The sequence below is a fragment of the Ailuropoda melanoleuca genome, chromosome 16 (assembly GCF_002007445.2).
Source record: "Ailuropoda melanoleuca isolate Jingjing chromosome 16, ASM200744v2, whole genome shotgun sequence".
Taxonomy (NCBI): domain Eukaryota; kingdom Metazoa; phylum Chordata; class Mammalia; order Carnivora; family Ursidae; genus Ailuropoda; species Ailuropoda melanoleuca.
In genome coordinates, this window is record NC_048233.1 from 39,137,584 (window position 1) to 39,150,472 (window position 12,889).

The following is a 12,889-nucleotide window of genomic DNA, read 5'->3' on the forward strand; positions in this document are numbered from 1 at the left end:
AAAAAAAAGAATACATTTCTTACAACTTATTTTATCCCCAAATGGTTCAGTTGGAGTATCAGCCCCCCAGGCTTTCGCTTCCAATCTCCTTTCCTCATGTAATTTCCTGCCATATAGCTTTAAGAAAGGATAATGTGTAAAGAGAAGAAAAATGAACAAGTAGCACTTTCAAAAGGTGAAGACAACCCATCTTGTCTCACAACTGTCTGAGACATGACAATGTTCTCTATCAGTACATCATGCAATTATACTTATATCTCTTCTACTTAGAACCCTAAGAAAACAATCCAGAAGAACGGTATCTTCTCTATAAAGCATCCTTGACATCACTTACTCCTTCAACAAATATTCACTGAGCACCTGGTAGGTGCCAGAAACTGTTCTACCTACTGGAGATATGGCAGTAAACAACATCTCTGATCTCATAACGCTTACATTCCAATGAAGCAGATAACAAGCAGAATATAGGAATTTCAAATAGTCATGAGAATAAACAGAATAAAACAGGGTGGATAGGACGGGGAAGGGGTAGGAACAAGAGAGGGCTCAGGAAAAGAATTTTTTAGATGACAGGTCAGCCAAGACTTGAATGATGAGAAAGACTGCAAAGATCAAGGAAAAGATCTTGTTGGGTAGAAGGGACAGCAAGTACTAAGGCACTGGGGCAAGAATTAGCTCAGCATGTTTGCCAATTAAAAACAGACTCGTGCGGCTGAGTAACAGTGACCCAGAGGAAAGATTGATTCAAGAGGAGTTCAGGGAGACAGTTAGGAGTAAGATCACGGAAATGTGTTTTAGGCCAGGGAAAAGGAACGTGGATTTCAACCTAACAGCAACAGAAACCTTAAAGGGGGTTAAACAGGAAGTGATGTGATCTATTTTTATATTTTTAAAGAATCTGGTGACTTGCAAGAAAATGCAGAATAGGGAGGCAAAAGTAGAAACAGAACCACTGAGAATGCCATTTAGTAGTCTAGGCAAGAGATGACAGTAGCTTGTTCTAGGAAAGTGGCAATGGAGATGGAAAGAAGTAGAGAGCTTCAGGATATACTCGGAGGCAGAGCTGATGAAGGGAGAAAGGGAAAGAGGAGACACAAATACAGCTCCGAACTTAGGGTTTGACCAAACTAATGGTTCATGGTGCCATTAGTGACCAGAAATGACTGGGGAAGGAACCGATTTAGGAGGAAATCAAAAGTTTCATTTTGAAAATGCAATTCTAGAACTCAGGAGAACCTGGAGACAAAATTTTGAGTCATCGATCTATACATGGCTTTTAAAGCCAAAATATTATTTAGATAACATTACCTAAGTAGGCAGTATAGTTAAAGAAGGAAAGAGAAGAGAACCAGGATTAAGCTCTGGAACACTGTAACACTTAGAGGTCGGGCAAAGGAAGAGCAAGACAAAAAGAAGCAACAGCCTTTAAGAAAGGGGAAGGAAAAGTAAGTATGACATCACAGAAGCCAGAAGTGTGTTTCAAGGAGGCAGTGGTCAACTTTGCCAAATGGAAAAAGGCTAGGAGATAGAGGAGTGAACCTTGCACTTGGAAAAATGGAGATGGTTGGTGACCTTAACAAGAGCTGTTTTGACGGCCTGGAGAAAGTAGAAGCCTGAGTGGAGTGGGTTTAGAAGAGAATAAGAAGTGAGAATAAGTAAACAGTAAATATGGGCAACTTTTATTATAGGTTATACTTATCACAAGGGCCTGATAACCATGCCTACCCTGGTCATCGCTTCCCCGCAGCCTTCCCTGCAAACCCCCAGGTCTTTGAGTTCCTCAGTTCTTGCAGGGCAGGGGCAGATTTCTTTTTCTCATCCAATTAAGTATTTATCAAGCATCTACTATATGCAAGACACCGTGCTAGATGTCGTGCTGAGTTACGAAAAGAAATCGGAAGATCCTGCCCAAAGGAAGATTACAGAACAATAGAGGGTATGAGGCACTTACCAAGAGGAAGGCTCAGATGAAGTATTATAGGAATTCAAAGAAGTTTCCTTTCATTTGCAAAAGCAGATTTGGAAAGATCTCTGGAGGAAGTGGCTCTTGAGCATTTAAGTATAGGTAGAATTTGAAGATGTGTAATTGAGGGTGCGGAAAAGTCATTCCCAGCAAAAGAAATAATACAGGAAGCGCAGAGGCGGGAAAGCATGACTGATTCTGGGAGAAAAGCCAAAGTTCCAGTTTGGCTGGAGCAAGGGCTACTCGAAACATGAGGGAATAAGCTTGGATGGAGGGTATCACAGGTGCTGCGTGCTCATGGGCAAAGGTCTGGCCCGTAACTTCGTCCAGAGTCTTGGCCTGTGTGCCCAGGAACCAACACTCCGCCCTGGGGCCCGCGCCCCTTCGCTCCAGCCCGCCAGAGCTCTCCGGGCTCGTGCCTCTACCCTGAAGCGTTCTTCCCCGCCTCGTCCCGGAGGCAGGGGCCACCGCCGTGCCCCCACTCTCGCCCTCTCTGCAAGCTCGTGGGGACCGCCTCCAACGCTCGGGACTCACCACTCTGAGTCTGAACCGCCCAACGCGGCCTCAACGTCGCCGAACAGTCGCCATCTTTCCCGTTTCCTGGTCGCCGAGATGCTTCCCCGGCCCCGCGGCAAGCTGGGAAGGCGAGTTCCTGATGCAGCGCGGCGCGGGCCGACATCTGGGGCCTGAGAACTACTAATACCATAATGCACCGCGCGAGCGTCGGCCCCGGGCCGAGGGTTCTGCTGGGCAATGTGGTTCTCCAAACATCTGAGTCTGCGGGAGTGAGAGTTACCCGTGGGTTTGCTTCCAGCCCGAGGTTCTCTCGCTGCGCAGTCTTCCTTGGAATATGCTGGTCTTCCCTGGAATATGCTGGTCTTCCCAGACATCATGGGCTGTGGCTTACGATGAAGGAATTTAAGGGCTTCCTGAGCTATCAATAGCGCTTAATTGTCACTAGAAACTACAGTAACAACAAATACTGTACCGTTTGTGGAAAAGCGTTTTTACAAAAAAATAAAAAAATCTGTGAGATAGATGAGTACCATTTTACAGGTAGACAAACTAAAGGTTGGGTTACAGAAGTGGCCTAGTGTTTCACAATGAGGGTGGAACAATTCATTATGTGGTACTATCCAGATTTAGGAGGACATTTTGGCAATGTTGGCCCAGCAGGAAAAACCCCCAGTTATTGTGTCAACTCCAGATGAACCCATACGTGGATTATAGAGTCCTCCTGGAAGGATGGTATCACCTGGGCTGTGGCACCTGATTTCCCGACATTTCAAATAGGATCCTGGCTTCCTCATTTTCTTGCCCTTGGAATCTGGCCGTTTGTTGGGCTACCTTCCCAGTTTTGCTTCTTTCTTCCTCCTAGTCCCCCCTCTTCACTGAGCTTTCTTTACCCCAAATTGTATGTTTACTTCGTTTCTCTTTGGTCTTATGGTTCATAATTCACCAGCCCCACCCCCCAAAAAAACCCAAACCTTACAACTTCTAGGATGGTTTAGATAGATACCAGGAAGTATCTAATGCCCTCTCCCTTCCCATTTTCCCATCATCAGCTTTTTGGTTTGAATACCACGGGTCTGTAGGTCTGGATTTTCTCTCTGAATGTATGTTCAGTTCTCTTCAAACAGAGCCTCAGGATAAACCCAAATATTCCTAAAACCCTGAACATCACACACAATGGCCCAAAGTAACCCTGGGAGAGATAGGCTTCTGCTCCTAGAATTCTGCAGCCTTTAAAAGCCCACTTTTACCCTAAAGTAGATCTGAAGGGAAAGGATGGGTGAGATCTGCTAGATGTAACTCATGCAGTGAACACTGGAGGGCTCTTCACTCACAGAATGGAACTAGCAATCAGCCTTTAAGAGCAGCAGCTCTAGTATTCACTGAGACTCTTCAAAGCGCCCAACTCTGTGCTGGACACTTATATTATTTATTTTACCTACTTCTCATAACAGTATGAGGCGGGTTTTATCATCAATTTACTGTTTAACTATGCCTTCAACGGCAACATAATTAAAAGAATGAAGCGGGGATTCAACTCCAGGTTCACTTAACTTTGGAATCCATGCTCTTGCCCTATTTCCAGGCTACTACTCTTCTTTACAGGTAAGTAAACTAAGAAACCAGAAAGGTGATGAAGTTTGTTCAAGTTCATAGCGACAGAGCTCCCCTAGTGTTTGTGCACAGCTTTCTCATGACACATGTAAGGCATTGCGCTTAAAGGATACTCACATGCGTTGTCCTACCCTGCTAGCTCTTCACAAACACACGCCTTTGGAGACGGAGACAGAGGAGCTACGTTCTAGTTAGGCCCATCGGTAGAGTCTCCTGTCTCCGCACAACGTGGCTAACAATAAGGAGCCCATGGGAATATAGTTAACACTGAGACCCGGTTGGGGGCGCCTGGGTGGCTCAGCCGTTAAGCATCTGCCTTCGGCTCAGGTCATGATCCCAGGACCCGCACTGGGCTCCCTGCTGGGTGGGAAGCCTGCTTCTCCCTCTCCCTCTCCCCCTGCTGGTGTTCCCTCTCTCACTGTCTCTGTCAAATAAATAAATAAAATCTTTAAAAAACAAAACAAAAACATGGAGACCCGGTTGGAATCCTGACTCCATTACTTAATAACAGTACGATCTTATGCAAGTTATATACCATCTCTGACTTTTCTATTTCCTCATTTATGAAATAGGAATATTTCTTGCCTCACAGAATAGGATAGCAGTTGAAGGGAGGAAGGAAGGAAGGAAGGAAGGAAGGAAGGAAGGAAGGAAGGAAGGAAGGAAGAAGGGAGGGAGGGAGGAAGTTAGGAGGGAAGGAAGGGGAAAGAAAACTACATATTCTGGAGTGCAGCTGCCGGATTTGTATCCAGGTTCTATCACTTTCTGTGTGACCTTGGGCACATTAACTAACTTCTCTGAACCTCAGTTTCCTTGTCTGTAAAAGGAGGCAGATAGTACGCTATAGGTTTATCACAGGAATAAGTAACATAGAAAGAACTCATAAGTGCTCCTGACCCATAGTAAACATTTACCAAAGGTTAGCTATTATCACTTATAAAGTTAAATGGGATAATGTAGGTAAAGCTCTCCGCACAGTGCGGAGCACACGGTACGTGCTCAATACATAGTAACCTTTTCTTTCCAGCACACTGTGAAACTTGGAGAAAAGAGCTCCAAGTGACTGAAAGGAAGGGATGTTAAAGCCCCTGAGCTGCCGTCAACGGGCAGTGGAACCGGGAGGTCGAGAAAGCGGATGACATTACTTCTGCCTTGACCTCGGAGGAAACCAGAACCCCAGGAACCACCCCCCCACCACTGTGGCTTCAGTCTGCCCCACGTTCTGCAGGGGCTGGCTTCTCAGTGGCTTGGATCCTCTACCGATGGTTTCACCCAACCTTGTCTCTCTCCTCTGGACTCTCTAGGGCAGTGGTTCTCAACCAGGAGTGATTTTGTCCCAGAGGACATTTAGCAATATCTGGAGACATTTTGACTGTGAGAACTGGGTCGGGGTGGGGAGGCGGTGGAGAGAAGGCGGGGTGCTACTGACATCTAGTAGGGGGAGGCCAGGGATGTTGGTAAACATCCTCTAATACACAAGACAGACCCCAGCACCAAGGCATTCCCTAGTCTAAAACGTCATTAGTTCCAAGGCTGAGAAACCCTGGGCTGGAGCTAAGGAGCTCTTCACTGGCTTATTGGACTCGGGCAGGGTTTGGGTGAGGTAGCAGGTAGGGGGAAAGGGAGATCCTGTTGGAGATGCCAGAGAACAGTGGAGGCAGCCACTCTGCAACCCACAGAAAGGGCCCCAGGATAGCTTCTTCCTCATCAGCCAAGGACAAACAAGGAGAACGGAGAAAGAAACTAAGAAAACAGAGCCCACTTCTTTATATGTGTTATATTTTTCATTAATAAATAGGTTTTTCTTCTTTAAACACAGAACATAGAACAGATTGAAACACTCCCCCCTCCCCCCCCATTCCAAAGACAAGAGTCTATAAAACAAATGCCAGCTGTACTGCCCTAGGGCAGAAAAAGTCTGGTGACGCCCACCCAGCCCTGCCCCCGGCAGCACCACCACCCCCACACTGCGAGAGAAGGGGGTCTGGGGCTTCTCCCTTGGACCCTGCGGACTTAGGTGAGAAGCATATGAATGTATGATGTCACCTCTCCATGAGGCATGGGCTATGCAAAGATGAGGTTTCCTTCTCATTGGCTCGGACCAGCTCCTGCCCTTCTGATTTCAGTTATGAAGCACCCGGGCTCAGCTCCCAAGGGAGCCGCCTCTTGGCTTCCCCACTCCACTCCTGTGCGGCTTCCTCAGAGGGGAAGGGAAGGGCTCGGGGACCCCTCCCATCCCCTGGCCCACGTGGCCCACATGGAAGCGCTGTGTGGAAGAGGCATGATGCTGAAGGTGAGGCTCCTGTCGGCCCCCAAGCCCGTGAGGCCAGCATGCCCCCCACACCCCCACACCTTTCCTTTCTCTGGAGCAGGGGCGGGGGGACACTGGGGCAGCTGCCCCCACCACAACCTAGTGCCTGGCTTGGGGTGTGATGGTTCTTTCTCAGTGTCAGGTCCTCAAGCCGGGCCTGGCTCTTTCCTCATCCCATTCCTGTCTCCTTCCAAGCCCTCACCGTGGCCATCTGAAAAACGCATGTCCAGTGTCCTAAATTGTCCCATCCTCCCTCTCCCCGTGCCTCTGCAACCCAAGGGAGGAAGTGGGAGGTTGCCTCCCTTCTCCAACCCCCACTTCACATAATGGAACAGCCTTTGGCCTTTTCCTTCTTGAAGGTGGAAGAGATGAGTTCGGAACGACTGGGGAGGTGAAGCAGTCGCTTGGAGAGGCTTCGGACAGGGCTCTTTGGGGGCACCGGGCTGGGCTTGTTCAGACACACCATGGACGCGGTCCGGAAGATGCTGTGGATACTCTTTTCTGAGGTGAAAGCCGAGCCTTCCAGGTAGATTTCCGCACCCAGCTGCTTGGCTATGGCACAGCCCTGTGGGGGGGTGAGGTCACGTCATCAAGGCAGTTGTCCCACACGGCTCGGAGACACTGCCTTCTATGCTTAGTGGTCCCGATGGGACCCAAGTGCCAGTCTCCCACCACAACCCTCCACTGATGATTTTCTGAAGGGCAAGCCTAAGCGCACCTTACTATCGCCAGTAACGCTTTTAAAACAATACCGATGCCAGACTGAGTAAATCAGAATTTCTGTGGGTAGCGCCTAGGCATTAATATTTTTAAGAGCTCCCCAGATGATTCTAACGTGAACCACTGGTTTGAAAGAAATGATCCTTACGCTCCCACATGTGAAAGAAAATTACCCAGGAATTTCATTAAAAACTCAATTTCGGTATCTTTCTCCCAGAGTGACTCAACAAGTATGGAGTCAAGAATTCTAACAAGCACCTCTAGTGATTCTAATGCAGGTGGTCGACAAAAAACAGTCAGAGAAATACTGGCACACACATAATCTACAGCATAAACGGGGTGAACAGTTGCCTACCACCTCTAGCAAGACGACTGGTTTGCTGATTAGAGATGGCCCCCCAGAACGCCAGTTCTCCCCTTGCCAAAGTGAGAGTGTGAGCAAGGGCCACATCTCAAGTCCTTTGTCTGTAGCCTTCCCCACCCCACCTGTAACACATGCGTGTGTACACGCGCATGCACACACACACACACACACACACACACACCTGCTCATAGGAGATAGGTGCCTGTTTCTGGTGGGACAGCTCCATCAGTGTGCTTAGGTCTGTTCGCAGGTCTGTCTTGCAGCCAATAAGCAAAACACGGGTGCTAGGACAATAATCTAGGATTTCTGTCCTCCACTGAAGAGCCATGTAAAAGGGGAGGGGGGAGGGGGGAGGAAGAAGAAAGAAGTCAGTGGCTGGCAGATACCTGGAGAAGCCCAGCTGGCAACATCACACACACCATCCGGCTTATCACCAGCCCAGCCCTCCCTGAGTCACACAGCATCACCAATGCACTAATTACATCATCTTCCCACCGGTGAGGACTTTGGGGCCACAGGAGTGCTGACCCGAGAGCCTGTCCCCACATTCAGTGGCCCAGTTCACCAAAGGAAGCACAGGGGCAAAATCTCCTCCCATTCTCTGCCAAGCATGTGGGGCATGGATCTGCCCCCTCAACCCAGTGAAAGGGCTTCACGGGTCCAGAACACCAGGAGGAAAAGGGAGGAAGCCAGCCAGTCTCTTCCCAAGGAAAGGAGATAATCCCAAAGTCTTCTGGGAAACTATTTCCACAAGGTATCCTGACTATTCAGTTTGGGCAGACTTTGCCCCCCAGACCAGGCGTTTCCTACCAGCAGTTCTGCTCAGGCCTGCCTGGCTTGCCCAGTCCTGGTGGGCCTGGGATCCAGGGCTACAGAAGCTGCCTCCAAAAGACCCCATCTCCAACCCTCCAACTCTACCCCTGAAAGGTTCTGACTCTTGGTCCTTCGCCTCCTGCGTCTTCAGTACCACCCTCCCTTGCTGGGCCCCTGGCAGAGCAGCATGGGCTATGGCAAGGGCAGGAGGCAGAGGGGGAGGGAATCTGGGTTCTAGTCTTACAGCTGTAGCTAATGGTATGGTCTCAGGCAAATCTCTTCCTTCCCTGGCCTCAGTTTCTTCCTTCTACAGAAGAGGGGACTGGACAACAAGGTCCCCGAGATTCCTTCTTGCTCTCCAGCTGAGCCAGAGATTGCCCAATTATCCAGACTCACCTTCTTGAGCGCACTATCCACCGTCTCCGGTCGGCTGATATCAAAGCATAGTAACACTGCATCCGAGTCGCTGTAGCAGAGCGGACGGACGTTGTCATAGTAGGGAGATCCTGGTATGCGGGAGAAAGAGCAGATGGTGAGCCGGGGATTTGCCATGGCCTGCGGGCCTGAGCCCAGAGAGCCTTAGCCCAGCAAGCCCTGGGAATACCATTCTTGGCCCTTAGGTTCATTGGCCCCACCCACCTCCCAGGGGAACATGCTAGAGCCTAGAAGCTTGGGACATGACCACCTGCCAGAAAGCAGTACAAGAATATCATCTTCCTTAGTCCTGAAAAAGGGAAAAGGGGAAATAAAAGGGGGTAGACTGTAATTTGGCCCTGTCTGGGTCTCCCACAGTGCGCTTAATTTCAGGTCTGCCAGTTTTCTGAGTCCCAGAGGAGGATGCCCTCACCCCTGCAGAGAGACCAGGGCTTATGTCAGGTGTCTTTTCTAGAGTCGGCCTGCTGCCCAACCTCTACTCCCTGCTTCTGCTCCAGGGTCTCTCCAACGAAGAAGCAAACCTGCCTGTTACGTAACCGGCTGCCCTGCTTCTTTGCCATGGGGTCAGAACTCTAGGAGGCTGGCAGGGGAGCAGAAACATCACGGATTCAGTGCCTTACTCTTTCTGCCTGCAAAGAGCTGCAGCCCCTAGCCCCCAAGATCTCAGGGAGGCAGTTTCAAAGAGAGCAGCACCCAGAGCTAGGGATTTGGAGGCTCGAGGAAGGGGGGGCAGCAGGCGATGCAGACCCAGGTGGTCCAGTATGGGAGAAGGCGAGGGGCTCGGCCTGCCCCCCCTCCACCCCGGGGAAGGAACAGTAGCAGATTTGGAACCCAGACAATCCGTGCTCAGAATAGCAAGCAGCCCCTCTCCCTGCATCGCAATCGCCATGGAAACTGGGGGGAATCCAAGCTGGGGCGGGGGGTTGGTCGTAAAAAAAAAAAAAAAAGAGTAAAGAGGAGTCTCAGTAACTGTCTGCCCCTTCAGCCATCCGCCCCCATCCCCTGTCTGAGGTGGGGTCTTCGCTTGGCAGCACTGAGCAAAGGGAGCACTGCAGCACTGGGGAAGGGGGAGGGGAGGGGATGAGGCCTCCATTCTGGCTCCAGGCAGTCCCCCTCCCCTAAGACCAGCAAGTGAATAATGGGAACAGGTTCGACCCTGGCCTCGATGTTGGGAAGCCCCATCCCACACAGCACTACCACTTCTTCCTCCCTTGTGGGCACCTCATTTGCAAGCAGGAGTTGGAGGATGGCTGACAGCCTGCATCCTTTCTGAAACTGGGGGGTGGGGATGCGACACGGGGAACAGACACCACTTTGCTGACTTTCCATTCTCTGGACTGGGATTCAAGGGCTGCATTCTGACGTGGGGGCGGGCCGGGGGCACTTTGGGGCGGTGGTAGTAAAGAGATGAGCTGCGGTAAGATTCTGGGAAGACTGAGGGGTGGGCAGGGTAGGGCAGCCGAAATCCCACACATCATGCAGCCAAGCTGCATTCCAGTCAGATCCAGCCAGCATAGCACAGTCCAGGAAAACCAGAACCCTGCCTCCCAACCCCTGGAACTGCGACGAAGGAAGGCATACCAGGTGGAGGAATTTTTGTTTTGTTTTTGTTTGGGGAAGGAGGGAAGCAAGGGGGAGTCTCATTTTCTGTTTATCCATCCCCTACCCCCAATATTTTCAGACCCCAAAAATTAGATCCTGGGAACAACAGCTCTTTGAGGAGTAGGGTGGCATACAGGAAATCCGTAGTGATTTACACAGTTCCTCCTTAAACTCAGCACGAATGTGCATTTTTGGAGGGTGGATTTTATTTTCTTTCTGTTATTCCTGGCTTTTAGACCTTAATTATGACTCTGAGCCCAGTCTATTAAAAAAGAAGTGGGGTAAAAGAGACAAGGGGAAGGGCTCAGAATCAAAGCACAAGAACTGCCTAGCACTGAGGGTTTAGGGTTGAGAGGAAAAATATTGCTTTCTACATTCCAGAAAGACCGGGCACCTTCTATCTCAGCCCCGTACGGTGGGGTGGGGGGGTGACTGTCACAGCCACCCCCCTCCCTTCCACTATCTACAACGAGACTGTGCCCCACATTAAAGCCATCTCCAAAACATCGATGATGCATCGCTCCATCCCTGAGCCGCAGCAGTATGACAAGGGGAACAGAGCTGCGGCAGGCGGACAGCAGTGGCCCAAGATGGAATGCAGGAGAGAAAACTGAGTCAGGAGCAATATTTCCTCAAAGCCGGCTCGTCTCCTGGCCTCACCACCACTGCCTCCAGCAGCACTGACTCCTGCCTCTTATTTGGCTTGGCTCTGGGGCAGTAAAGGCGGGGGTGGGGGGATACGGGGGGCAGGGAGGGGCAATGGAGAAGCCCTGCCTGACTGCCCCCGTATAGTCATGGGTCCATTCACCTCACCATCCCAGCCCTCTGAAAGAGGGAGCTAGACCCAGAGAAGTGGCTTCTGGGGCTCATGCACTCTGCACCCCTGGACCCGCCAACCAAGGGAATCTTCAGGTGCCCTTCTGCCAGTCTCCTGGCCAGCATCGTACACACTCCTCCCCATCAAAGAGGGAAACAATCTCTTAAAGACAGCAGCTGCAGCAGACCAGTGGGGGTGGAAAGGGGGCATTTGGGGCCAGCAGTCTTACCTGAGGTGTCCCAGAGACTGAGCTCCACCCTTTGTTCCTCCGTCTCCAAGCAGGCCGTGTAATTCTCAAACACGGTGGGCACATACGTCTGTGGAAACAGAGGAGTTCATCACACCCTGGGTGCCCCTACTCTCATAACCCTCTGGTTAGTGCTGGCCACACAAGAAGCCACTCACCCTAGCGAGACACTAAAGTGGCAGGAGATAAGGGGCAGGGGAGCGGAGGGGAGGGGGATACTTGGGGCAGGAGGGACCACAGGGCACAGGAAGGAGGGGAGTGTAGAGGCACAGGCACTTTGCTCCATGGAAAAAAAGGAATCTGAATGACTTCCAGCCGGGGACAAGCCCCCTCCCCTCCCGCCCCATCCTAGATGGTCAGGGAGGCAAACCCACAGATTTCTCTCTTCTCCAGATGTGCACGTCTCCCAATTTCAGAGCCACAAGCAAATGCTTAGCTCTCTGTCTCTCCCCCAAGCCCCCCGGACCAGCAGGGCAGCAGAAGCCCGCCTGGAGACATGCCCGCAGATCCTTTGACGAGGAGATGAGGAGACGGGCAGGTATTACGTCAAAAAGAAACCCCAGACTCTCCAATGCCTCCAGGCCCCTCTCCCGAGAGCAGGCTCCGATGAAGGGAGGTGGGAGGGCATCTGATCGGGGCCTGTGGGTGAAGAGGTGAGGAGGAGCCAGCGGGACGGCAGAAGTGGAACAGGTCTCAGGGGAAGCTACGGCAGGGCGGCCCTCCAGCCGGGCGGTGAGGATGGGGCAGGGCGGCGGCGGTAAGCTGGGGGGAGAGAGCTCCCCCGGGCAGGTGGCAATCTAGCCCCGGGGAAGCCAGGCAGGCCAGGAGGAACGCCGGCCGGCGGGCGCGCCGCTCACCTCGGGATAGCAGTCCTTCGCTAACACCTGTAACATCGCCGTCTTCCCGCACTGCACATCCCCCACCAGAACGAGCTTACATCTGGCCACGACTGGCTGGGGGGCCCGTCTCTCCTTCATGGCTGTAGCCTCCGCGGGACCTGGACTCAGGTTCTGAGAGGAGAGGGTTGCGCCTGGTGCGCCTCGGCACAAAAACTCAGTCGGATTCCTCGCCTCCCTCCAAATGAGCGGAGGCCGGCACAGCCGCCTTATATCTCCCCGGCTGAGCCAATCACAAGAGGAGGCGGACTCTGTCAAGGCCAATCCCTGAGGTGGGATCCCCTCCGGCAGCCAATGGTAGGAGAATCTGAGTCAGTGCCCTCTTCCTCCCTTCCCTTTCTCTTAAAGCTGCATCTTTGCTTCCTCTGCAAGGGGATTCCCACGCTGTTTGCATTTGTATTAGGAAGGGGGAAGGGGACGTGAAGCACAATTAATGGTCTTGAGTGTCCATCAATTAGTGTCAAAAACAAACTGGCCATGAAGGCAGAAAATGAGGTCAAGCTGGCGGTGTCCCAAGAGAAAAGCAGGATCTGCCTCAACTACAGACAGGTGGCAGCGGGGCTGGGGGGTGGGAGGGTGGCCCCACAGATCTCT

At 51.5% G+C, this 12,889-nt stretch overlaps 2 protein-coding genes across 2 annotated transcripts in view; both read right to left on the reverse strand.

The window, feature by feature from the left end:
• Nucleotides 1-2,648, reverse strand: part of DDX23 (DEAD-box helicase 23) — a 14,278-nt gene extending 11,630 nt beyond the window's left edge. Inside the window, exon 1 of the mRNA XM_002927199.4 lies at nucleotides 2,498-2,648. The gene's annotated coding sequence lies outside the window, so the exon portion shown is untranslated. The remainder of the gene's footprint in view (nucleotides 1-2,497) is intronic.
• A 3,278-nt stretch (nucleotides 2,649-5,926) lies between these two features.
• RND1 (Rho family GTPase 1) lies at nucleotides 5,927-12,469 on the reverse strand. The gene is made up of 5 exons (XM_011234752.3): nucleotides 12,257-12,469; nucleotides 11,382-11,469; nucleotides 8,695-8,804; nucleotides 7,667-7,801; nucleotides 5,927-6,966 (listed from the first exon to the last, which is right to left on the reverse strand). Exons 1-5 carry the CDS (start codon nucleotides 12,374-12,376, stop codon nucleotides 6,721-6,723), a joined length of 699 nt encoding a protein of 232 aa, XP_011233054.1. The 5' UTR covers nucleotides 12,377-12,469; the 3' UTR covers nucleotides 5,927-6,720.
• Between the last annotated feature and the right edge of the window lie 420 nt (nucleotides 12,470-12,889).

Coding starts and splice junctions, on each gene's coding strand:
- RND1 (XM_011234752.3), bottom strand. CDS start 12,376: ATGAAGGAGAGACGGGCCCCCCAGCCAGTCGTGGCCAGATGTAAGCTC. Junction 8,805..11,381: donor CAGTCTCTGGGACACCTCAG/GTAAGACTGCTG, acceptor CCCGCATACCAG/GATCTCCCTACTATGACAAC. Junction 6,967..7,666: donor CACCTATCTCCTATGAGCAG/GTGTGTGTGTGT, acceptor ACCCCCCCACAG/GGCTGTGCCATAGCCAAGCA.